The sequence below is a fragment of the Numenius arquata genome, chromosome Z (genome assembly GCF_964106895.1).
Source record: "Numenius arquata chromosome Z, bNumArq3.hap1.1, whole genome shotgun sequence".
Taxonomy (NCBI): Eukaryota; Metazoa; Chordata; class Aves; order Charadriiformes; family Scolopacidae; genus Numenius; species Numenius arquata.
Genome location: NC_133616.1, coordinates 81,269,296 through 81,296,088, shown reverse-complemented (window position 1 = coordinate 81,296,088; position 26,793 = coordinate 81,269,296). Strand labels below are relative to the sequence as shown.

Sequence of the window (26,793 nt, the reverse complement as noted above, 5' to 3'; positions counted from 1 at the left end):
GCTGGTTTAACTCCTTTTTCAGTACTGGTGATAGATCTGTTCTTATGTGTGCATTAGTACCAAGGAGTAGCTCCACAGAAATCAGTGGCATTCTCTGGATTTAAAATTGTATCATCCTTGAGGGTCAGTCCATCTTTGATGAGTCAGTTTTTGCTTTGGTTGACTTCTTGCATCATACAAGATATAATAGTGATAAATAAGGAAATAAATAAATGTCTAAGTCATTAGTAATAGTCAATCCACACAGAATAATTTTTTTCAAGCCTGAATAGGATAACAGCAAACTACGAGCTATTTAGCTTGAGAGACTGGCACATACAGCTTCCATGGATCTCCCAAGATTTGGTCGGATTTGGAGGAACTTCTGTGGCTCAGGGACACCTGCCTGAAGTCTTTCACATTTGATTGCTCCAGTTCTCTGGTAGGAAGTGGAACCATGTGAGGGGATATGCTACAGAGATATAGCCCCTTTTTTGGCTTAAGTGGCTAGCCAAATTCAGGGTATAACAGGTTGTTCCCATTAGGGCAGGGAAAGTGACAAGTGACTCATATTTATTTCCTCAATACTATTTTTTTTACAAAGATTTTTTTACATCTCTAAATGTCACAAGACTTGAGAATTAATGTCCGTTATCAAGTGTTAATGTTTGAGTTCCCTTTCCCATCAGTAGTAACTCCAAAGCCATTTCTTTGTCTCAGTTTTACTTCAGGGCCCTACTCCCTGTATTCTCTATAGCTGAGCTTTCTCCCAACGTCCCTCAATTTTCAGTTTCTCTTCATAGTCACAAATCACAAACCTCCATAAAATAATACTTAACAAAGTTCTTTGCTCTCTTTTGTTCAAGTATCCAGGTCTATATGGTCACAGAAATTATGCTCACAAGTAGAATCCTTTTACCCCTTCTACCTTCTTTCATCTTCCAGCCATTACTCAAATTTGTCTTAAAATGGGAACACCGTGAGCAACGCTTCCCAACTGGAAAAAAATCTTATACCACCTTAACATATTTATACAGTTTTCCTGTCAAGGTATTTTCCATCACTAACCCCAAACAGTTTTACTTTCATTCAACCTTTTCTTTGACAATTTTTGTCACTCACTTTGGTCGTCTTGGAAAAGATTTCTTTGATTAACCCCTTCGCAGTATTTCTATGGAATCTGTTGTCTAGCAGAGGCACACATTTCCATTATGAGGAACTTATTCACATCTCAGTTTTTCTTCTCTTAATTTCTACACTTATATTCCCAGTTTTAAGGTACTTTTATGCTTAGTTTTGTCCCGATTCAACATCCTTCCTAATTTTCAGCTTTGAACCGAATACAGTGCTCGCTCATTTATTTGCTTGGTACTTTAAATAGACTTTGGGTTCTTACTATGTTTTGTCCTGTTTATTCACGCCACAAAATTCCTGTTTCTAAAAGCTTTCTCTTTTCTCTAAAACCTTCCTGAAAGTTTCATTTGCAAATGTGTAAGATACCGCTTTTCAAAAGGTGCTTCTTAGGTTTCTACAAACCAAACCTTTGTTCCTCCTCACAGAGATGGAAGTGGTGCCGCAGCACAAACTTAGAACAGCAGAACTCAGCCTGTGTCGTTAAACATGGACAGGCATGATCACAGTGTCCTTTGATTGAGAAAAGAGAGGATCCTGGGTCAGAGAGTATAAAAAATTCCTCTGGAGCTTGCTGGATGAAGATGAAGGAGACCAGGTCTCTGTAGATCTAAACAAGTCCACCTGTTTTACCCAAAATTTAATTCTCTTCTCCATCTTTTCTGTCTATTGCTTCAAGGCTGATCACTGACCATAGCTCAGACGCTGCTGTCTCCAGCTCTCTTGTCTAAGTGCAAGCTTGCTTGCATTTCTGCAATTCAGCAAATTATAAGCAGAAAGTAATCAGAAATCTTTTCTGGTAACAAAGAATCCTTTTGAGAATCAATCCTCACCTTATTTCAGTAGAGGACAATCTAAAATTGTCTGCCACTGGTATTGGCATTACCAAGCACTTGTGCCCAGGTCCAGACTGTGATTTAATATTGCAGTACGTAGCTTTTTCCAATAATACCTGGAATTGCCCCCTGATTCTTAAAAGCCGTTGTGGGCATTTATGTTCCTCACCACAGACTTCCTCACATACAAGAACTAGTCACTAATCTGTAAATCTAGATCTAACCACAGCCAGAGACTGCTTTCAGGTGATGCAATGACTTAACTCTAGAGATTTTAGGCTATTCCTGAAATAAGCCAACACTCTCCAAAGGCCTTCATCTTTGTGTATGACTGCTCCCAAACTGTAAGCTCTGGTATCTTATGTAGTATGAAGGATGTCTTTAAATATAGCTAGACCAAGATCAGAGTAGTTCCAAGACACCTTTCCAACACACAAAGTGGTAAATCTTACTTTTTTGACCACTGAAATGCTTCCCCTTCTCCAGCTCATTAAATGACAGACTGAATTTGTAAAACAACTTTCCTGGTATTTGTTGCATGCCTATTAACTATAATGCAATCCAATCAAATGATTAGCTCAGAACTGTCGAGACTCCTAGCTGAAATTGCAGTGGTCCAATTTTCCTACTCTGTTTTCAGACAGGTTCCCATTCCTAGTCACTGTCTCCATTTCAGACCAATTAGGTGATTCAGTTTTCAGTCCTTTATTTTTTCCCTTGTATTATTAGCTTGTCTGATTCAATAAACTGTTATGCTTGAGCGAGTCTACCAAGCACTTCAAGGATCTTATTCCATATTTATTGGTCAGACTCCCATTATGCCTGTCTAGCTGCCAAAGTTATGTTGTGAACCCTATCATAAACCTGTAAACTTTTTCTTCAAACTATTTGCTTTCCATTTTTTTCAACTGGGTGATGGGTAGGCACTGAAATACCAGCTGCTAGTCATTGTAGATTTAAAAGCAACTTTTCATGGGTATGTTTTTTAGTATACTAGCATTTCACTTAATTGCTTTCCTTAAAATATGCATTACTGCCAGCATTCTTTGCTTTACAAATCAAATATTCTTCTTCATCTATTCTTCAAAAACGTTGTAAATTAGCCAAGTCTTCCTTTCTTCATCAAGCGTAGCATGCACATATCTCTTCTTACTGGGCTGCAGGCAATCAGTTTTCATCTAGATTGCCGGTGGTTGCTTCCTCTTCTGGTGCATTGCAGCAAGGAATGAGTCACCATCTGTGGCAAACTCCACAATCATTTGGAAAGCCTTTGGCCTCTCATCATGGACTTTTATCAGCGTGTCCAGGTTTGGTATGATGTGTATGTACTGTTCAGAAAATCCTCCTTCACTGTGCCTGGTGGACAACTCTCAGCACACCCTCTGGAAGGTAAGCTGAAGTCACTCCTTTCCTTTTCATATAGGCATGGATCAGCCTAAATGGATAGCTGGCTACAGGCTAGATATCCAGCGTCTGGGTAACTCAGTCTTTTGAAAAGCAGGGTCTGTGGCATAATGAATTAGCACTACTACTATTAGGAAGTACCATCTTCTCCACTATTTTGGCAATGGTGCTTAATTTGCTCAAAAGAACTCTTCAGGGGAACTTTGCAAAACAATCGCAAGTGAAGCTCTTCCACCCACGTTGCGTAAGTTCTTGCTCTGTGAGATAACTTGGTGCTGCACTTGAGTTGTAAGCTACAGTGACCACTGTTGTCTGACTCAAGGGACATTAAGTATTCTTACTAGTTCTCAGAACTGTTTAACTCCAAATTCAAAAAAAATCACAATGCTGGATGTTCTCATGCCTCTTCCTCCTAGGCATACAAATAATGGTGTTGTTTACAAGACAGTAGCCTAGCTGAGAGAGAGGAATTTTCTGCTGTTCATTGCTACATTATCAGTGTGATAGGAACATGTTCAAACATAAGTGTGAAAAGCAAATAAGGTATACCTCCTAAAGCTCAGACTTAAAAAAACACATTCTGCTATCGTTTACAAATAAATAAATAAATGAATGGAGTATCAGTTGGAATAGAGAATCATACAAATTCATCATATGCTTTCCAAATCAGTAGTAAAATTAGTGAAATACGAATTCAGATCAAATGGTTTAAGTTTCCTCTAAAACTTTTAATTAACAACTTAAATATAAGCAATGCTTTTGCAGTTTGCAAGTTTATGAACATTTTATTCCTGCCTCAATACAGAACTTCATTGCCCTTGAATTGTTCTCCGTAATAAATTAAACTCATGCCATAAATCAGGAATCAGGTTAGATAAAAAGATGAATAAGCTTTGGTAGTTAAAGATTACAAATATTTTCTTTATGTGCAGCCTTTTCCAGCTTAATGTACTCTTACTCTAGTAGTCCATAGTATTTCATCTTTTAGATTATATCCATTATGGCTTAAATGTTTGTTTTATACTTCCTGTAGCAAAATGCATGATCTCTTGAGAGTTAAATTTAGTAGATTAAAATGAACTCCCTTCCAGCCTTTTCATGTGGCAGCCTGGCCCTAAGATCAAAACACATAAATGTAGGTTATGTTTAATTTCTAAATCAGTGTTGTGGACAGATGTTTGAAACCTTAAGATGACTCAGATTCATTTGTTGCATGGCTTTCTGCCTGGATAACCATACTGTAGATCGTGCCATTTCTGCTTTACTGATGTATTGCCGTGGTGATGACATATATAAGTTTATCATAACCTTTCTGTTAATGGCCCAAACTGTGTCTTCTCTAATGACCGTGCAACCAAACCACATTGAATGTGAAGGGCCACTTCTATCTTTAATGTCAGCTGATCTCAGTCGGATAACACGAGAGATGATCGTTACTTTCACCCTTTTCTGTATTTCTTTCAGCTTTATCCAGCTCAAGGTGACAGACCCAAAATGATGGGTGTCTTTATTCGATGCAGCGTGCCCAGCTGTCTGTTCTCTGTGTGGCTGTCCTTGTCTGTACATGGAACACAGTCAGCTAGAGCTTTTACAGAAAACATTTCTGTGACCATTTTATTTGAATTTGTGTTCCCTGCTGCGGATTTTCATGGTTAGGTTGAGGGTTTTGCAGCTAATTTTTCATCAGAAAAATAGCTGATGCATTCTTACTCAGTAGATTTAGATTTTTAGATTCTGATTCAAAAGTCTTTTCAGTAAACAGGATTGCATAAAAAGATTTAATAGACCTTTGAAGTTACTTTTATTTATCAAGGTAAGAATGGTAAGAGAATGGGGACAGCATTTTTTTTGTTTCCTTCCTTGCATCAGGATAATAAAAAAAAAAAAAAATATTTGGTTCTTTAGTTCTAACCTAATTAATCCACTCGGAATGCAAGCTGCTTAAATGGAACAGGGACATCTTTATGGCAAGTTTGTTTCTTTTGTAAAGCAACCATGAAAATGCTAAAGCCTAGCACATTTTAACTTAGCTTTCCTCTGGCTGCCTTCTTGTTTATAAATTAAATATTTTGACTCTCCTGTTTTGATACTCCTTGTTGCCCCTGGTGTGACTGTTCAAAGAACTCTCTGTCTGGGGTGTTGCAGCCGAGCAGATTCAGACAGTTCTGCTCGGAGAAGGAAGTGGAGAGTTTTGGTTCCCATTTTGCACTTCTGGAACAGTTTAGGGAAGGAAGCACCTTTACACCTTTTATTGTTCGTGGTTGCTGACATCATATCCTTCCCTGACCACTCTGTGCGTGTTTCCTGCCATTCTATCCAGATTCTTCTGTGTTGCAGCGAGGGGATAGCGGGTGTGCATGTGTGTGTGTGTATGTGCGCGCCTGTGCGCCAACGTAGGGAGGCGAGACAGGAGCGGCCAAGTGATCCGCTGCGTTTGTCCATTAGCTCTTGTCCCTTCTCAAGGCTCAGATCAATCTTCTGTCAGCTACCACTGCCTCTGCCAAATCATATAGTGAACAGAAGCCCGCCAAAAATGAAGTTCCTCTTTTTGTAAGCAGTCTGATTATTTTTTTATTTTTTTATTTTTTTTTCTATGTTTGGGTTTGCAAAAAGGAAAAATGCTGAAGACTGTAACACCGTAGCATGTAACTATGTGTTTCTTTAAATGCAATTTGTTTGCATGTAACCATGTCATTAAGTTGGAAGGTTTCTTTTATGTGGAGAGTTACTTCAACAAAGCTTCTGGAATTATTTTAAGTTCCTTTTTAGATTCTCTTGGATAATGAAAGCCTGCAGTACTATTTGAGTTTTGTAGTACCTTCAACTTTTCTTGCTAGTGTGCTTTATTAGTGTTAGGGAAATACAATTTATCAGTTAACAGGAACTTTAAATACTTAATATGTAATCCTTAATCCTGCAAGAACTTTCAAGAAGTATTGAGAGCACTGGTGAGCTCCTGAAGCAGCCATGGGGATTTGTTGCTCTCCAGAGTTCTCTACATTCTGTTTGACTTGGAAGTCACCAGCCTTTGAAGGTTATAGCCTTGGAATCAGATGCCTTGATTTACTCATCTGAATCTAATTGATTTGGAATCAGTCCAGCTATCTGCTTTAAATATATACATGTGCAAATGTATATACTAGTGAAATGTATAGAACGATAGGCCAACATATAGTAGGAATAGCATGCGAAGCAGTATGTGTTGATATGTATACATGCGTAAAAGAGTAAGGCAGATATGGAGAATACCACAGTATTCCCAATTTGTTTCTAGTAGCAGTAAAAATAGCAGAATTTTTTTTTTTTTAAAAAAAAGGAAATAAATTTTCTAGGAAAACTGAAACGCTTTTATTTTAAATTAGACTAGTAAGCAAAAAGCAAATGGGAATGATATTTTTTTCATCAAGGCAAGAAAACTTAACCTGCTGCCTGTTGAAGCAAAATTATGCTTCTTTGCAAATTGTATGTTGGATGTGTTTTACCTAACACATTCTGTCTTCTCCTTCAGGTTGTCTCAGATTGTATGATAATATTTAATAACCAAATCATCCTTGCTCCCCTGCAACTTTATTTTCCTGCATATCTATTTTTCTACTTAAAACTAGTGCAGTTAGTGGATTAGTACAGGTAATAAAGAACAAAATTCTGCTCATCAAGTGTTGCATGAATTACTTTAAGATAATTTTGTGTAGATCATAGGAATTATAAGTGTTCTGACTTTAAACTGCCTATAAAAGCTTCTGTTGTTTGAAGACTGGTCTTAAATGTGGAACTGAGAAGTGTGTGGGAGGGACTCAACATATTGCTCCTCCACTAAGATTTTTGTCCTTCCTGGTAGATTTTCTCAGTGTTCAGAGATATTTTTTTTTTTATTCTATTTTTTCTGAGCTCGCTCAGCATCAGCATCTCAATTTGCAGAGCAGCTCTCGTCCCTTGCTAACCTGTCACCGCTGCTCTAATCCTCCCACCCTGACCTTCCACCTGGCAGTGGACAGGAGCTTAGGCAGGCGTAGGGCTGTAAATCGATAGTGCCACTGGCTCCGGCGGAATGAGAGGAAAGGAAATTGTTCCATATGCATTTGCTGTGGATTAGCGTATTGGCTTACTGGTAGAGAGAAAGCCTGTTAGGCTCCTTTGGGTCCTGCATGTGCATGGGAAACACCACTCTAACTTGCTCTTTGTATCGGAGGTAAGGCTATAGGAAAAACAGGAAAGAAACCCAGTCTGAGGAAATTTAAAACGGTTTCTAAAAATAGGCTGGGTTTGTTTGTCAACACTGAATATCAGATAAGACTATCTCCTAGCTTTGTTTGGGAAAAAAGTTTTTTAAGTACATTTAATCAACTTAAGTTGATTAGGTAGCAAAGTTTTGGACTTCAGTTTTTTGTGGTAAATATGATCAAGCACCTTTGTGTCTTCTTAAGCAGTGAGAAGCTGAACTGTTTTCAAAGACGTAAAAAGCAGCAAAAAAATTTTTGCAACCTTTACACTTTATTATATTGTCAATATGAATTGTTCCATGTTCTGCATTATGGTAATGATTTAGGCCTAGCAAATAATATAAAAAGGCATTCATGTACAGAAAGGTAGTAAGTATTAAACTTGAAAATTTGTTTTGCCCAGCAGATTAATTATATCCTAGTGGCTAGTTAGAAAACTCAGACTGACTGCTTGTTTGTTAACTTTTTTTTTTTTTTCTCAGAGCAGTAAAAGACTTGAGGAGCTTAAAGTTTAATGTATGCAAAGAAAATCAAGAGAGAATCAAAGATGAGAGTGAGGTCTAGCTTTTCTACCTCAGTAGCTTTGAATCAGAGCCAAATAATGGATTAAATGGCCAGGACATCAGCTTAGTGTTACGTAACATATTGTGAGAATTGATCAGGTTGGCTGCAAGACTACCAGCTTAAAATAAATAAGGAAACACCAGCCTCTGGTTTAAAATGGCTACTTTTTTTTATTTCCAAGGCAATATTTTAATACACTGTGTAATATACTTTTAAAAATCAGTTTAAATGAATCTTTTCAAGATTTTTTTTTCCTCTTCTATATTTAAAAGAACTCTGTGCTGTTCTGTTCAAAATATGTAAATATACAAATACAGTAAACGAAGGTTAAAAAGTGGGAAAAAATGCATCTTTTGCTTTAGTACTAGACTAAACATCATTTCTATGTTTTCTTGTCAAGGCTTTTCTATCAAGGCTTTTACCGCTTAAAATACTTCGCATATGATATAAATTAATTTTGTGATTTATGACATTTTGTGAAATATTGAATGAGTACTGCATTATGTATTTTTATATATTGTATATAAGTGTCCTTAGTTTTGCTGTAGAACCAGTATTGTAAAGTTCAGGGAGCTAGTATCGGTGGATTACTAAAACTGTGAAAATATTTTTCAAACCATTCTTAAATTATCGTCTGTCCCTGTTATTCTGTACTATATAGCTTGGCTTTTGGTGCAAGAATTTTCATAAGGAAAGATGTATGTGTTCTCTAGTTATAAAGAGTTTGTCAGAACCTTTCAGAATTTATATTGAAATGAAATAAGGGAAAATGCACTGCACGTGGGTTTTTTTTCAAGTATCCCGAGTAATACTTGCACTAATCTATATTCTTAAAGTATAAGGTTAAAAATTTTGGTTTTAAAGTAGCTGACATCTCTCATATATCAGGTAACACTTTAATAAAGGTCCATCCTATTTGCATAATGAGGGACATTATCACCTCTGCTGTCAAAACACAAGATTGTTTTCCCTTTCAGAAATAAATTAGCTGGCCTACTTAGCATACATAGGTACAGAAAGGTTCATTAACTCTCTGATTTAGGTAATTTTTCATATTAGAACAGTGAGTGATATTTAAAACTAGAGACACCTAATATCGTTAAAGTTTTGGCAATGTATATTTCAGTCCTTTTCTTCATTTCTTGATGTATTGGCAGGTTTGTTCATAAAAAGAAGCCTTTGAATTAAACTATTTCTCTATGCATTACTGTTTTTATAGGTTCAGTAAATTTTTAGTATAATTTACTTGTACACTAAATTATAATTAGGGTGCTTGGTCAGCTCCATATAATAACTTTCATCTAGTTATCACTTCTGTAATAACATTTGATTTCCTTTCTGTGTTTAGCAGGAACGGATGCAGGGGACTGTGAACTGAGTAGTGCAAGTGCTGAAGAAGGAGGTTTGTTTTGAGGAAACGGGAAAGAGGAAGAAAAGAGAAGGGGAAAATACATAATTTTAAGGAAGAAGGAGAGGAAAAAAAACGGGGACTATGGGGAGAAAAAAGATTCAGATTACAAGGATTATGGATGAACGTAACAGACAGGTGAGTAGCAAAAATACCGTATTTGAACATCGTATTGTATTTCTAAGGTGAATTATTCTCATCAGTGATGGAAAAGTTGATAACTTTGTGTTTATATACATATACCTATATATGTATACATATACACAATGTATGGAAGACTATCAAAGAAAAAGTACTTTGGAAACAACCAGAAACCTCACACACAGTTTTTTCAAGTCTAGGAACATGCATAGTTAGGAATTTATTACTTGAGGCCTTGATTCTACAAAGGCTGATGTCTATGCTCTACACTGGGCCCCCTCTGCACTCGCTTTAATTTCAGTGTGTATTGTACATGGTGAAGCACATCTGCAAGTTGTTACAGGGTACAGGCTTTTAGTATTTTGTGAACTATTATGAGTTTATTTGCAGGAGGACTTGCATTTAAATTCATAGATCCAAATTATTTATGTTTCTACGTGCTTGCAGTGTTTTTATTTTTACCTCCTTCGTATAAAAATGACACTACTTCATAAAAAATCTCATCTTTTCCTGTCTGAATTTTAAATAGAGTTTGAGTAGCCTAACACATTCTAAAACCCACATATAATAATGTTGGCGCGTTGTAGTTATGAAACAAAGTCTCTGTTACTGATGCTATAGCTAAATAGGTCCAGCAGGACTGGTTAATTAATTATTAGCACTGCTTTAGATAAAATGGCTGAGTAGCTGTCACGTATTATCAACACTATCTCTGCAGTTAAAATATGGTCATAAATTAGAGAAACTGCTTTCCTGTTTTCAGAAAAATAAAATTTAACAATTGGCATTTTAAAATAAAAGCAGTGAAAAGCTGCTGCTGTTTACATTTGATGTAAACGGATGAATGTTTTGTTGAAACTGGAGATTCACAAGTGTGAGAAACTCTCCATAAAATTATTTAACACTATGATTAGTGTTCTTCCTACACGTGGCTGCAATTTTGGAGTAATCTTTGGTAGCTGTTATTTCAGAACTTGATACTGCATTACTATTAATGTATTAGTTCTATTCATTTGATCTGTTATTATGTTGAAGAATATGTATGAATTTATTATGTTGTTAGTCTCAAGGACTTTATAAAGCCATAAAGAACTCAAACTAGGCATAACAACACATTAAAATCTTTAAATATACTGTCACAGAATCTTTACATTCTGTAGTGTTAGTATTCACTTGTGTTCTCCATGGCAGAAAATCATGTTTAAAAGCAAAATTATATTTAGGATGGATACATTTTGTGTTTTCCCTAAAGTTGCCTATTGCTGTGGGCCAAGCCAAAACACAGTAATTCTATCAATTTAAAACCACCACCATATTTATTTTAATTGCTCTATAGTTTGGGATTGAAATTTTATTTGAAATATTGAACTGAATTTATCATTAAATATAAGAGAGTAGTTGTTTGGAACTTTCCCATACTACTATGATGGGTTTTTTTGAAGTGAACATGAACTATTTTGTAAATGATACTACAAAATTTTGCCATTAGTAACATTAGTTTATACAAGACTTCAGTGTCAAGTTGCTTACTCAAATACAGGATTTATAGAGAACTTAATCCCCAATTTTGTCAGAGATATCTTTCAAGAGGCTGAATTTACTTCAAAAAATGAAGACAGCTAGTCTTTCAATTCATTCACTGGAGAGTTTCAAGACCTCTAGCACCAGCTTTCAGAACTAATAATTATGAATAAAACTATAACACTGGAATGGTAATAACTATAGTGTTAGTGAAAAAAAAAGTGTTTATCTTTGGTTATCTTTGATAATATCCATCACATTGATTAGTCACTGTAAGGCTGAAGGTATAGGGTTACATTACTTTACACTCCACATAGTATAATTGGCATGCTTCTGCTTCTCATTTCTACTAATATATTGAAACATAATTTAGAAAATGTTTCTACTGGTTTTATCCTCTTTGCATTTACTGTCCTGATTTAAAGCTCAGTGAAACCAATGAAAAGATTTCCATTGAGCCACTTGGACTGTGAGATCAAGCTTTTTAATTGAAGTGATATATATGTGATTAAATACAGCTGGATTTTCACTAATAGCTGATGGTTCTTTTAGCCATTTATATGAGAAGTGCTCTTTCACAAGCCTTACTGTTTCTTAAAATATAATCTATTCCATAAGCTACTGCTGCTTCATTGAAGATGCATCAGTTTGTTTTCTAACTTAACACCCTTCCAGTAGTCTTAAAATAGTAATTGGTTTACATTCCTATATTATTTTTTTATTCGATGACATTTGAATATTTGAGTGCATAAAAATGATTAACAGGTTGCACAGGGTGGGGGGGAAAGGTTAAAAGTTTTTGATTAGTAAAATTAAGATACCAGTGAACCAGAGCTTATTTGTAGCTCCATTTACATGGATGGATGACTGTTCAGCTTACAAGACTGCTTTCTTCTCCTTCTTACTACCTCACCAAAAGATGTTTGCAAGAGCAGCAGCAAATCTGTTGACTTGAAACTGCCTTGCTGTTGCTTATATTCAAACTCAGTGTGGTTTCACAATACAAGGCATGTTAGACAGGAATGCGATACACATGAATGGTGCATCCTCAGCTGTTTTCAAGCACGTGAATTCTCTGCAGGACAGCACATGCAGGGAAAAATAGGTGGAACACATATCGAACAAGGGAATATAGCAACAGTTTAATTCTTCTGCCCTCTCGCAGTTCAAGGGTGAATCTCTTTGGATAAAAGGGCTTTTGCAAAAGGGTTTAAGTTGTTACAAGGCCTGTGGAAGGTGATTTTTGTCCTTGCTTTTTCCGTTTTACTCAGTGTCCTGACTAGCTATTTACATTAAATATTGAATGGAGTACTTTTTCCATCAGAATAACAGCTGTTTTCTTCTTTACTACTGTCTGCTATGGCAGGAGACTCCCCTACTGTTCAAAGTGCTTGTATGAGTGGATTGGGAAGGAAAAAAATAGTGCTGACCTCCCTTCCAGAGGATTTCTTCTGAGCAAGTCTAGTTGGTTGGATTTGTGTACTTTAGTGACCATACTGGTAATAAATGTGAGTCAAAACTGTCCAGAGTCAGATGTCTGCCTGCAAATCTCACAGAAATGTGCAATATGGGGATGTGTTCTGCACTTTTCCAAAAACTATTTGAAGCTTTGACATTTCAGGCTAAGTTAAAGGAAAACTACTGCAACCTACACATTAGAGGCCCAGTCCTTTTACCATGGACTGCAGAAGAGCTCTGTCATTGACTCCAGTGAGTGCAGAATTCAGGCTCTAAACTAGGAGGAGCCATTAATTTAATGTTGTTTGATGTGGGCTGCCAGTTGGCTGTATTTTCCTAGCCCTCATAGTAACCATGTGGTGACAAAGGTGGCAAGGATGTTTGAATCTTCTGTGAGTGATCACAAATTCTCTTTGAAAGTTGTGAAGTTTTCAGAAAAGCCCATCTGAAAAATTCCCATTCACTCTACTTGAAGGCACAGGGAGAAGGAGTATGAATAACTGCCAGGGCTAGAGTAAACGTGTATTTATTTGTGTAGTTTAGTTACCATTATGATATTAAATGGAAATGAAAACTCTCAAGAGAATCCTGTTATAAGCAGCCAATGTGACCAGAGACTTTATTATTGCAACACTGGATAATATACTCTTCATAAATGTGGAACAAATCTCTGGTAGTGTTGCTGAGGCTCATAAGATCGTGGTGGCCTTGTCAACAGCCCATTTGAGTAGACTGCATACATGGTATTAGTTGCACCACCAACAGAACCAATAGCCAAAAATATTAGCACTGACATCTGATGTTGGAAGCTTCTGACTGCTACAAGTTCTTTGCGCAGATTGGAGAAGGCTGCTGTGAAGAATTCTGTTTTGTTTTTTTTTAAAAAAGAAAAGCTGAAGGGCATTTGCAAAAATGCGGGTGAACTTTATTTTCTTGTCTTTTCTTAATTGAAAGAAGTAATTCAACTAGCTCTGTTATGGTCAACACATGAAGGAAAAATTGCATTTATCTGCCTCACAAAAGTCCTTGTATTTTTTTCTGTTTGTTTCTCATCAGTTTGAAATATTTTATTGGTTTTAATGAGGGCCTTTGGTAGTCTATTGTAGGCTGGGATCACCTGAAACTCTCTTTGCAACAGTCCAGGCAGGGGTACCCAGGCCTAAAATAAATAGGTGTAATGACGTAAATGATATTGTATTACTGTTCTACAAGGTCACTTACAAAATATCTCATTAAATCCATAGTCTGTGAGCTAAATCCAGAGGTACATTGACCCAGGAAAAAGGGCATATTGACCAAATGAAATTCTGATATCAGGTCTGGAACACCCTCTTGCTTTTAATCCACTGGTTTTTGTAGTTAGTATTAAGAAGTATCAGGTCTTATACAGTGATCCACCATTTTTTATCCCTCAGGTCGTCTTACTCATTAGTTCTGCAGTTTTTTTCCCTGCTTGTGAAGCATGCTGTTGTCAGATTCACAGTTAAAACCGAATTGAGCTTAACTAATGATTCTGCATACTGTTTAAAACATCTCTTTCAATTTGTAACGAGCTGCTGGGAGCTTAAGTGTTATTGAATACCATAGGAAGTGTACACTTCAATATTAAGGTTCTTAAATAGTAAGACAGTCTTTTTAAAGTATCATGCCTGTGTAATTCTATAGGGTACGACAGTAACAAACACTTGCTGTTTAACTTTTTCAAGCACAGACTTTTTATCATTCTTTGATTCCAGCAAATCTGTAAAGCTATAAACCAAGACTTACTGCAGTTATCAGCTCAATAGGGAACAAATTAAAGCAGATAAGTAAAGTGAGGTTATGGGGCAGGGGAAGAATATCCTGGAGGGAAATGACCGTTTGCAGGAAGACCTAGATTTGTTCTACTGACTTCGATACCTAATGCTGCTACTTTCAAAACTAATTTCAGCCTCGCATATCTATTTTTATCTCTGTTTCAGCTCTATTTAAAAGGAAAGAGTAAGATACTATCAGCTGAATCAGAAACTCCCCTGTAGAAAGAGAGAAGAGCCTTGCATATTCATGCTAAAATGAACACAAGTTAGATAGAAAACTTTTTTCCACCAATTTCTTGATATTTTCAGTTTTCCCTCATGGGGTGTCTTCATTTTATCGAAGATCTGAGATTTTATGATTTTTTTCCCCCAGGGAAATGTTTTCATATGAAAACATAGCTGCTTAACTATGCAGCTAAGCTGTTCAATGAACCTCTGTCTTAAAAATCACATGCTTTTTATCTTTTACATAGTTGAATTCTTTCTCTTGCTTACATTAAATTGCACACAGTAAGAAATATACTTGGAATATAGGATTACAGTTAGGCCCCGGTTCTGTTTTTTTCAGAGGTAATGTTAGGTTTCTGTAAGCAAGGAATAGAGCCCAGGTTTTCATGACTCCTAAATTGTAGTGATCTGTACAACTCTGGCAGCACTTTTCACGTTATGCCAGACTACTTGGGAAGTAAAGTTTTAAGAGAGCTGCTGAACTGAACCGTGAATTTCTAGAATGTATCATATTTAAGGTTAAGTGCGCTTGTATTACAAGCATGTATTTTCTGAGCATAATTTAGAGTGAATTAGCATAAGGTAAATATTTAGGTCAAATTACTTTTAATTTGAAGTATGAGCAAGAAGCCTAAGTAAAGAGAGTGCAGTGGTGAATGAGGCATCTGCCAACACAGCAGAGCTGAAAACCAGAGCAGATACAGGCGCAGCCTCACTGTCTTGCAAGGAATGGCTTGGAAAGCCCTGGGGGAGAAAGAACTGGAGGTGGGAAGGAGAACTGAAGCCATTGTGGAGAGGAAGAAGTTACACTCTTCCTGTTATGACAGGAAATGCAGACAAATGTGCTTCCTGACCATTTGCTCAGCAGGGAATGAAATATTCTTTGACCTTTACCTTATGAACATTTTAGCAGCACAGAACTAGTAAACATGTTTTTTACCCTAAACATCTATTTGTACCTGCCAGAACTGGTGATAGCATACAAAAAAAAAAAAAAAAAAAAAAAAAAAAGTCAGTTTTCTTGTATATTGTGTTACCTACTGTGGTTTTGATAGAGGTGATGTTTTTTCCCTGAAATATGTATGTATCTGTACAGCTACATATAATGGACTTAATCTTATGTCTCTGATTCAACAAAAGGAAATGAAGTATCAGATATTAACTATTATTATTATTGCATCACTGTCTGTTTTTAGATCTTAATTTGTAAGTTAAAGTGGGAAGCATATTGATACTACTAATTTCTGAGTTGATATATCATCTGTTAATTAACACATCTTCCAATTATCCCTCCTCTCTTTACTTATAAAGAAGAAATTTGTATGAGAGACCCACCATCATGGGTCAAATTTGGGCAGACTGAATACCACTATTTTAAGTATTTTGTCTGTTATTTATGTACTGATATGCTAAAAATGGGGAGTAACACACAAGTACAAAACCTTCCTTTTTAGACGGGTTGATCATGAACATTGTAGTTGTTACAGCTATAATTTTAGGGCATCCTGCTTAGAACTCCTCATTATCTAGACTGTTCAGCAAGTCGTAGCTCAGTATGCTTGAGGCTTTCTGGGACAATAGCTCTTTTACCAGCATAAATCACTGCTGTCTCATCCCTGTAAGTTACGCTGGAGGTTACAAGACCGTGGAAGCTGCTGAAGGTCCTTCGCTCCTCTTTAAAGGGTCTTTCATTTAACAAGGCATGCCCAGCTGTTGCATAAAGGAAGGTTTGTCTAGGGCAAATCCTGCACTGGTGTTGCCTCCCAGTCCCACTGAGGGTTACTGCAAAGATTGTTGCAGCCAGGCCTCTTCATATGACAAACAGATCTAAACAAAAATCAAATAGGAGGGAGGGGAAGAGAGAATATGACAAAAGCTCTTGCCTCTACAGTAGTTATTTGGGGTTTCAGATTATGACAGGATTAGGTGCCTGGCAGTGACATTTTAGTCAGGAGGTCATTGGTTTGCATGTGGCCAACTTGGCCTTATTATATTTGAAGTTAGGTAGATTGCTCATGCAGTACCTTCTGTTTGTCACACACATCATATCTACCATGCTTGCTGTGGTCTCTGAGTCAGATTTAGATATTCCAGATGAAGTAAGGACAAACAGGACAATATTTCTTCTTCATCAGGCAGCGTCTGCATCAGATACTTCTGTGCACCAGTGGTCCCTGATTTTCTCTGGTCACGCATGCATGTTTAATGGCAGGAAACGTAGATGGGAAGGATTATGTGCAAATGCCCTGTTTCTCTCATTTTCCTATGTCAGCAGCTATATATCTTTATAATCAGGATAGGAAGACATAAGGGGACCACTGATATTTTGCCAGTGGCTGGACTGAATTGCTTGAAAGATCGCAGGACTGCTCCTTTGAAAACATAGAATGTTAGCACATATGCTGTGGCTGTTAGTGACAAATACGGAGGGCTGTTATGGCTCAGCCTCTCAGAGTGCGTCAGATTTCAGAAGAAGTACTAGAAGGACTTGAATTAAAAACGAAAATAAAATAAAATACCAACTCCCACCAAAAAATACAGAAAGAGACAAAGACAACATTGCAACAATGATAAATAATGTATCCTGAAGTCTGCATTCATTAAATGGGAGCATTTATGGCTGCTTCTGTTCCTCCACTGATGTGTTAACGTGTATAAGAAGCACATAACTGTTGTTACAAATGTGGCTAAATAAAGATTATTACCATAAAGTGGGCACTACCACCATTTACACACATACGCGTTTAAATTTAAATTTCAGCACATGAAAGGATTTATACTCACAACCAAGCAACATTACCTTCTGGTTTATTTAGGTAAGTTTTACCTACCAGCGATTAAACAAGAAAGCCTGCTCTCTGGGCCAAGTTACCCCCTAAATGGAGCATATCGGAGTGTGTGATATGCACTCTTGAATTTGGGCTGTCTGCAGCCCCTCTGACAGACACTGCAATGACGAGTCCATGAACCACCTGTCAGAAGACTCTTGCAGCTTTATGCACGGAGAGCTAATGGAGAGGTGTTTCCATGGTGTTGAAGAAGAGCCAGAGTTGAAGTGGAAAAACATCCTTTTAAAAATCCTCTTTTGTCAATGCCTTTCCTTTAGCACATAGAGTGGGTTTCACCTTTAGTCAGACATTCATCCAGAATACCTAAAAAGCTCTCCTTGATTTATGTCAAGGAAGTTGGAAGCTGGCTACTTCACTGTTGGGTGGGTTTTTTTAGTTTTCCCAATACCTTAGGGCAGCATCTGATTTGCTCACAGCCTGTATAAAGTCATCAGCATTTATGCTTCTTCATATACAAAAATAGTGCAGGCTTTAGTCACCTACCTTCTCAGTACTGTCATTCCTATTATGAGGGCAGTTTGGCTCTTAATTTTTTAAAAAATAACCTTTAAATAAGTAAAATAACCATAGCACTAAGACAAATAGTAATAGACCAGTGGGTTTTTAGTTAATATGAAGGGATGGAATTAGGTTATTTTTTGGTATGTTTCAGACGTAAATGTGGTGCTTTCCACACACTCCTCTTTTTGCAATACATGTAAAACTATGCATAAAAGCGCCTCATTAGGTGTTTCTAAATTAAGTATTTAGAAAATGTATCAGCGTTTCAAACCTTATGTTTGCACATAATTGTTGCACATTAAAGCATGTTACACATGCTTAAAAAGGTTTTAAAGTCACTTGAGTGCCTGTCTCATATCTGTTCCACTTGCTCCCTCCACTCCACTTTCATTCTCCCCAGTTCTCATACTGTCATTATAAAATATTATACCCCAAATAGAGAAGGACTTCCTAAATTGCCTATCATTCTCCTGAAAAGGAGAAAATTTGTGAACAGAAAAACACCTACAGATTAGCAGTGGTATAGACAGAAGGTTAATTAATCATGTCTTGGCTAGTATTGTCAGGAAAGAAAATGTAGTGATTTGATTCTGGCTGCTGAAAAGAAGTTAAATATTAAACACAAGTTGAAAAGGATGCCCTTTTTTGGATGTCCTTTTTTAAATATGTTGATGAGTCGTCTCACTGTATGTGTGTCTTCTTCCAGTCTCACTCATGTTCTTTATGTGGAATGACAAAATGACATTTTCTGTTGGTATATGACGCTGTAATGACTGAGACTAATGAAGTATATGACAATAAGACTATGTGCCCACCTGGATCTTTTGGTGCTGTAGCTGCAGCTCCTCAAAAGCTTCTGTTCACATGGGATTTGTGTGTCTTGTTCACTCTCAGCACTGAGTCAGTTCAAGTACAGTAAAAGCTTCTTAAGTGTAGGTGCACACTGCCTTCCACCTAGACAAAAGAGACAAAATGTTTTAAGTGATTTATCCTGATTTTTACCACTCGGCAGAGTTTCTGCAATACTAGCTTATCTGTTACCTTAGGCAATATTTATTAGATACTTTTTGTTTGGATGAGTATGGTTAACATAACAAATGGTTAACAAATTGAGACCCCAAAGAAGTAATAAAGATGCTGCCTACATGCATTGCTTACAAAAATATTTCAGCATATGGAATAGAAGTATATTCATCTTCCTTATGTAGCCACATAGAAGAAAGTGTGAAAAAATATCATTGTTTTTAAATGGCTTGAAGAGTATTCTTAATCTTTCCTGAAGTTACTGACCTTCTGCTATACATTTGAAAACACGAGTTCACCCCTACTATAAACTGTTGTAAAAGCATGATACAGTTACATATATATATGTATATGTAATATATATGTAAAGATAAGCCACAATGAATGGCATATTTAAAAAGAAATGTAATATTCCAGATCACCATAGAAACAGTATTAGATACAGGTTTTTTAATGCATTTATCAGCAGTGACAGAAAGCATTATCTGATAGATTTAGAAAACGTTAGAAAGATCAAGGAGTTAAAAACAAATCAAATTCAGAGCAATTAAGATTATATTTTAAAGCAAGAAGAAAAAAAAAAGATCTAGCTGATTCGTTTTTTTTTTTCGCTTTCCACAGAAAGGATCTCTAACCAGTATCATTCTAGTGATAAGTGTTATGAAATAAATATGTGCTATGCAGCACAGCTGTGTGGTTATTCTAAATGTTCAGGAGCACCTAACAGTAAACACAAACAGTGGCTTTAAAGATATTTCTGTACTGGAGTGTACTTTGATGGCAAGAAGCTGTAACATGCTAAATTCTGAGGTTTCTGTGCAACAGAAACCATACTGTACAGAGACACTCCACCTACAGCACTGTGGTCAAAAAGTTGATTGAAAGGCATTTTAGATGCAGAAAAATATGTTGAGTTAGTACATTTTATTTTCTGTATGTTTAGCTTTTTCTAAAATATGCTTTTATATATAGATACATGTTTCAACAAATGCATTGCAATTTTCTGTAATCAGAGAAAACATTAAAGGAGTATTTGAAAGACTAGGGTTTTTTTCAGAATTGGAATGAAGTTTTGTTACCTATCTCGTTATTCATTCCAAATATCAAAAGCCATTGAGACAGACAAATTTAGAAAGAACTTACTACCAATTAAGCATACGTGAGACCAGTGCTGTGGAAAGTGTGTTTTCAAAATGCTTGAATAATTGTATTTAATGGCAATCCATCTTTGCTTAACAGTATGTTCCCAGAGGCTAAAGAAAATGAAGTGACAATAAGAGGAATAACATTCAGTACATGTTTGGGAGAATAAATGTTCATACTGTTGGCACAGAGGCTCATCTTTCTGAGAGGGACTAGCAAATAGGGATTAGCAATACTTAAAGGTCACGTTTTCCATGGCCTGATGTGCTGGGATTTTAAGGTAGTCCGGGGTCGCAGTTAGCATTAACTTGCATTAGGAGTGTGACAAGATAAAACAGCAGCCATATGAACCATGTACAGACGAATCTTCTTGCCTCAGCATTAAAGGGCAGAGGTGCTACTGCTTATGGGTATTAAGGGATGGTAGCAACAAGTGCAGGATTAAGCAGACCTATAAACTTGGTTGCGTGCCTGTCCTTGACATATCAAATACCTTCACTACATGCTAAATTTGATTAATAATAAGCTTAGCAAAACCGTATTTTCATCTTAAAAATTCCTGTCACTGAAAATTAGTGGAGGAAAAAAATAGGCCTAAAAAAAAATCACAGCGTACACACTTAATGGAAATTGCACGTATAAAGAAACGGAGGAGAAAAATTCAGCCATAAAATTAGCGTAAACAGCTCCTGGTAATTTCTTATTCTGAGTCATATGTCTTACTGGAACTTGTAAGCTAGTGCAGAAAAGAAGAGGAAAAAAAAATTATTTGATGTGCAGGTCTTTCATTTTCAAAACAGTCCCTGTGGAAAATTATGGTTTTGTACAGAGTAACGGTATTTTTTAATACTGCCTAGGTTTTGCATGATGTCAGGGCGTTAACTGGCCTAATAAGAACCCACAAGCTTATCCCTATTTTTTCCTATATAGTATAACCCAAAGTCCTTTGTACTGAAAAATTCCAGTTGGTATTTCTAAGCATCTAATTTGAAATGAAATAAAGTGTTCTACATCTTTGTTTAGAAAAGGCCTTATTTCAAAGTTGATATTTGTTGCTGGACAGCTATTCTTCATTCATGCTTTATATTTCTCATTTCTTACATGAGTATTTGAACTTTTAACACTGAATATTTCTTCAAAACTATTGTGAGTGTGTTTATGCAAACAACGGATCTGTTTCACACAAATTCTGTACGAAATAATTTCTTCCCCTAAAAATCTAGCAAGAGTTGGGGGCCGTGGAATCAAAGTTAATCACTGTCAAAAATAAGATTTGAATCCACGTGTTCAGACTATTTACAGCTGCAAATCTGAGGTGCAGTTTAAAATATTGATGGGAGAGATGTATGCAATATAAAGAGTATACGAATTAAAAAGTTACAGAGAAAGATGCAGTATCAGCACTTCATAGCACTACTTAATGAAAATGTCCTGTGCTCTTTACCTGTAACTGAAGTTTTGTGCAATGATAATTAGGTATATTTCCTCGCTTACATAACACACACACGTACTAATATTCTAGTTTGGAACTATATTTACATTTATACATTTGCCTTCTGAGCGTGTTCAATTCAAAGACTTACAGCAGTCACAAGTTATATTTCCAAAATGAGAAGAAGGACTACAAAGACCAGCTTGGGGATTTTTTTTTGACAGATTTTTTTTTTTTTCCCTTTTTTTCCAGGTGACGTTTACGAAGAGGAAATTTGGGTTAATGAAGAAGGCTTATGAGCTGAGTGTTCTGTGTGACTGTGAGATTGCTCTGATCATCTTCAACAGCACCAACAAACTGTTCCAGTATGCCAGCACTGATATGGACAAAGTGTTGCTGAAATACACCGAGTACAATGAGCCGCATGAGAGTAGAACGAATTCGGATATTGTTGAGGTAAGATTTTCTGTTCTGTGAGGAGGCTTTTTTCACTTTGCTCGGAGGTACTCAGAGCGAGAGGCCTGATCGTACCCTGGAGGTGACACAGCGGTAGGAGAGCATGACAGGGACAACCAAGTATTGGTTTGGGGGTTGGAGATGCAGCAGAGACTGGAGTGACTCCAGTCTTCTGTGAGCTTTAGGTTTTATCCTGCTGAGTCTCCCATGCTCAGCGGAAACTCCTGCGATGGGATCCCTGGTCCCTGTCTTCCAGCTTTCTGTGCTGCTTTGTCCCTTTGTCCTGTTAGTCCTCTCCATGCCTCAACCACTACCTCCCCGCTGAATCTCCCCCATGTCTCCTGCTGACATGTTGCCCAGAAAATTGTGTGTGCCTTGCCCCTGCACTCCAAAAGTTATCATGCCCTCCATCCAGCAGGAACTAAAAATACGTTGTAAAAGATATGGAAGAAAAAGGTTTAGAATCACTGCTTTAAGACATCCGACTGACTTGTTTAGCTTTTTGATTATTTACAGAGGAAGCAGGCTTAATAAAATGCAAGAAAAGTTTATTTACGACCTGCACAGTGAAACGTGTTTCAGCCACCTGACACAGAATGCTGTTACTATAATTTAATAATAACAGTATCATCAGAATGGTAAAGACACATTGTAATTATTTTTTTAAAAAAATATACAGGGCAAGTTGTATTTACAATTACTGAAAATTACTAATTAAAATTTAAGACTTCAATTCTAAGCTTCTAATATTTGCAGAAAAGTCAGTTTAATTTATAATCACATTAAGATTCAAGCCATGCAAAATAAATGAAGGTTTCAATGATCTTGTTGTAATAGCAAAACACTCAGAGTGATATCTAAAAAATTGCTTATGTGACTTGAGACTCAACTCCCTTTTTCAAAGCATCTCAGTGATGGGGCATCTAACAGTATCATTTTAAAAAGTATTGGAAGGATGAGGTCCTGTATTAAAGATCAGTGAAATTTTATTCATAAATGCTACTGAATACCTTGGCCTATACACTTAGATTACTTCAGATCTTTTTAAAGGTGTTAGTTTCAGATTTTTAAATAATCTGGATGTTATCTAAAATGGGACTTTGGTGCTTCTCAAATCTTCACCTGGGTTAGTCATGTATTTGAGAAAGTTAGTGTGTGAATCACATGTAAAATGTTTATGATGGAGAAAAAATACCGTATAATAGACATCATTACACTTGTTTCAAGATGTCACAGTCACACCACCGTAGATTGGCAATGACTGCAACCCAGAAATACACATCACTTTTCTGTCTATCCTGATGTCAACATATAGGACAATACTGTTTTGCTTCCTTCGTGGTCTCCCAGCAGATTTTCTCCCCCATCAGGAGAGGATGAGGTTCTGACAGCAGAACAAAAATTTATGTGAGTTAAGGCTAAGAGGAAAATACATAATTTCTTCCTCCTCTCCATCATCCCTTTTCCTCTCTTACTTCCAATCTCCTGTATAGACATGAAGCTTTTCCTGTCACCTAGCTCTGGTAAGCCCATGTCCTGTCCAGCAGAATTTAAATTCTGTCCCCAAAATAATGACCTGTCCTCTTTTAGTGGCAAAAAGCCAGAATATTCTTAGCAGGAAAAGTTTCCTGTGATATCTTTACTTCTTCCTGCAGGCTTTCTTGTGGGAATAGGTGAGTAAGCCAGTAGTTAGAGATTTATTACTTGCTTCACAATGAATGAATACTTTAGGTCATGAGGACTATGGTTTTTCAAGAAATGTGAGTGAAAATGTAAAATTTGAAATAATGTCTATTTTGTTGTAACTCTGAGGTCTTCAGAAGGAGCACTCTGCACCAGCAAAATCCCTTTCTGGCAAAAATGGTGGGCCAGTCTGGATAGGCTAAGAGGCAATTTTGCACGCAGACGTGTAATTTTCTGGCTATACCCAAAGTTTGGTGGGCATCCCTTTCCACTTGTCCAAAAGGAGCCAAATAAAAGTAGGGAATTGAAATAAAATTACTTAGACTGAGTAATCTAACAAGAGGCAGACAAGGCCAAATGAAGTGCGTGTTCATAGTTTTTCCCATGTGTTTTGTCAGCTCCGAATTCAGTCATTTGATCGTTTTGCTGTTACGTTTCTCAATGTTCTGCCTGTAATGCAAAATACTTAAGCCACACCAATGCCAGCACTGTTCCGGGATCAAAGGAGTACTTGTGCAGGGTGTAGGTTTTGAACAAAGGTTTCATATTATCGTGACTTTACTTGATAATTAACATCGCAGTTCCGAGCACAATAGAGGAATAGAGCCCGTGACAGTGTGCAGTCTGAGAAATGGCTTGACTCTTAGCATAGTTTGGATATATTTTTAGGTACAGGATATAAATCTGCCACACATTTAAATATTTAAATTGATCAGTTAAACTGACTACATTACACATATTTTCCTTGCAGGGAGTCCATTTTTTTTTGCTTTCAGACAGCTAGATCTCACACTTACAAGTTTTTAATCTTGTCCTTCCAGAGCAATCAACAGCAGCTGAGAATCAGACAGTGTTATTAAATCTGGTCATTTTCAACTAAATGACTGTTCAATAACTATATTTCAGTGGAAGAAAAGGACATCACTGTGCTCACAGATTTCTGCACAGTATTAGAGAAAGAAAACTTTTTTAGGTAGACATGAAAATTTGAAATATAACTGTCAACTGTATAAAGGTCTTTAATTTAGAATCCAATTTTTGTTCACATTCAGCATAATATTAACTATTTAGTTACTTTTGGGTAGTGGTAGAACTGTGTTATCAGTCATTAGAATGTGGTATAACTTCTTTGAACAACCTATATTCAAAGAAAATCAAAAGAGTAAGTCTTTAATATCTAGTTAATTACTTTTAAGTTAAACTACTGCTTTTCAAATGGAAAAATTACATGAATTTTCATGTAGGTCTGGCTAAAGCTGTTAATTTTATTAAGCAGACGTTTTCAGTTTAATTACTGGGATTAATTATGTTTAGCATATCTGAAGGAATGAGTCTTCAGGCCATCATTGTTATTTGAAGTATCAGAAGAAACCAAGTGTCTTACATCAACAAACTTTACCCCGTTTTTCAATGGAAAAAATTATTTTACATTTATTTTAATACTTAAAAATACTTTAAAGTACACACTTTACTGCAAAACAAGCAATTTGGTCCTACACAATTTATAGGTATATAATCTGATTACATCTGTCATGATGTAAAATGGAGTGGCTAATATTGAGGGAATTGTAAAGTTCAGTTACTGTTATTCTTTGAGCTCTTTTGGTTTAATGGTTTAAACAAATAGCTTATACTTTCTTTACATATGTAGTGATTTTATTTACATGTTATAAATATAGCTAAGATGTTCTTTTCCAGTTGCCTGCAAATTAACATGCAATTTGGTATATCTGAGTTTTCAAGATCACAAAAATTATCTACCAGCTGAATGTGTTTCAGTTATTACCCCGTAAATATACTTTACAACATCCGCAGGTAACTAAAAATCAATGCGTATTTATGAATATTTACATTCGGCACTCAAGTTTATCCATTTTAAGCAACAGGGACAATTATTGTGAGTCTCACCAAAATCTGTGTGGTTTTATGATATGTATTAGTTCTGAAAAAAAAAAAAAAAAAAAAAAGTTCATTCTGAGGCTTCTGTTTAGAGTTAACTGGATTCTTAAAACTGAAACCTTTATGTCCTCACCCACCAAACCACTCACACCACAGCCTTTCATTCAAGTTTGCTTCAGTTAAAAAGTGTATGTTGGTTGCTGGATATAGTAACTTATTTTAAGGAATAGCAGAACCGGTGCAGGGTTCCTTTGACACTGAGGAAAAAAAGATTAATTTCGTCTTTATGCTAACTTCCAAGTGCTGTATGTAAATACCAACAACAATATATTCAGCAGCTGTCGTTTAAAATCCTGTGATATAATTACTGGAAGATTTGTAATTCCGTACTTTAAAATGCAATTACATTTTCTCTCATTACAAAATCCTGTGGTATTTGGTACACAGTCTTTGGTACAGAAGTGGTGTTGTTACAACCAGAGTTCCAATCTGTCCTTAGAAGTTTGTCAATAGATCCAGTTACTATCTGCTCTATCAGAAAAATATCTTACCATATGGGTTTGTTGTTTAACATTATCAGCACAGTTGTATAGGAGTAGGCAATAATTTTCTTATGGCAATGAAGAAATGGGGAAGAATAAATGTCAGAGTTTTACAACAGACCAGTATGTCCATTATGCATTTTTTGCATTTATTTAAAATGAGGCCAGATCCTCTCCTTGTTTTTTTTTGAACAGAAGTGGATGTAACACAATTTATTTCAGTGATGTTCACTGCCTCACTACCGTGAGTGATGGTAATCCAGTGCCAGAGCACTAGAAGCCCACCACTTAGGAGCTCAGAGAAGACATCGCCCTTTGACTGTAGGGGACATATTACAGAGTAGGAATACAGGAAAAGTTTTGCATCTTGGCTGAAAATGTAGTTACAACCCTAAGAATATTAGAGAAATCTGCTGCTAAGCCATCAAGGCTTTGCTGATTTAAGGTGAAAGTTCCTGCCTGTTTTCTGTCTCATTGTCCCTTCTTCCTTGTAACCTCTTTCATGTCAAAGCATCAGCTACTGTCTCAGCTTCAGCAGACCTCTAGTGAGCTTTTTCTAAGTCCTGGTTTTGATTCTGT

General features: G+C 36.4%; 1 protein-coding gene across 12 annotated transcripts in view; it reads left to right on the top strand.

Annotated features, from left to right (window-relative positions):
* The window catches only part of MEF2C (myocyte enhancer factor 2C), a 142,586-nt gene that overhangs the window by 51,623 nt on the left and 64,170 nt on the right, over positions 1-26,793 (top strand). For 9 of the 12 annotated variants that reach the window (XM_074166463.1, XM_074166456.1, XM_074166461.1 and 6 more), the window contains 2 exons: positions 9,483-9,680; positions 21,887-22,090. In XM_074166463.1, the coding sequence (XP_074022564.1) occupies positions 9,627-9,680; positions 21,887-22,090 (258 nt within the window). In that variant the 5' untranslated portion in view covers positions 9,483-9,626. Of the gene's footprint in view, positions 1-9,482; positions 9,681-21,886; positions 22,091-26,793 lie in introns of those variants that run through there. The other 3 variants (XM_074166460.1, XM_074166457.1, XM_074166465.1) reach the window with 2 other exon arrangements.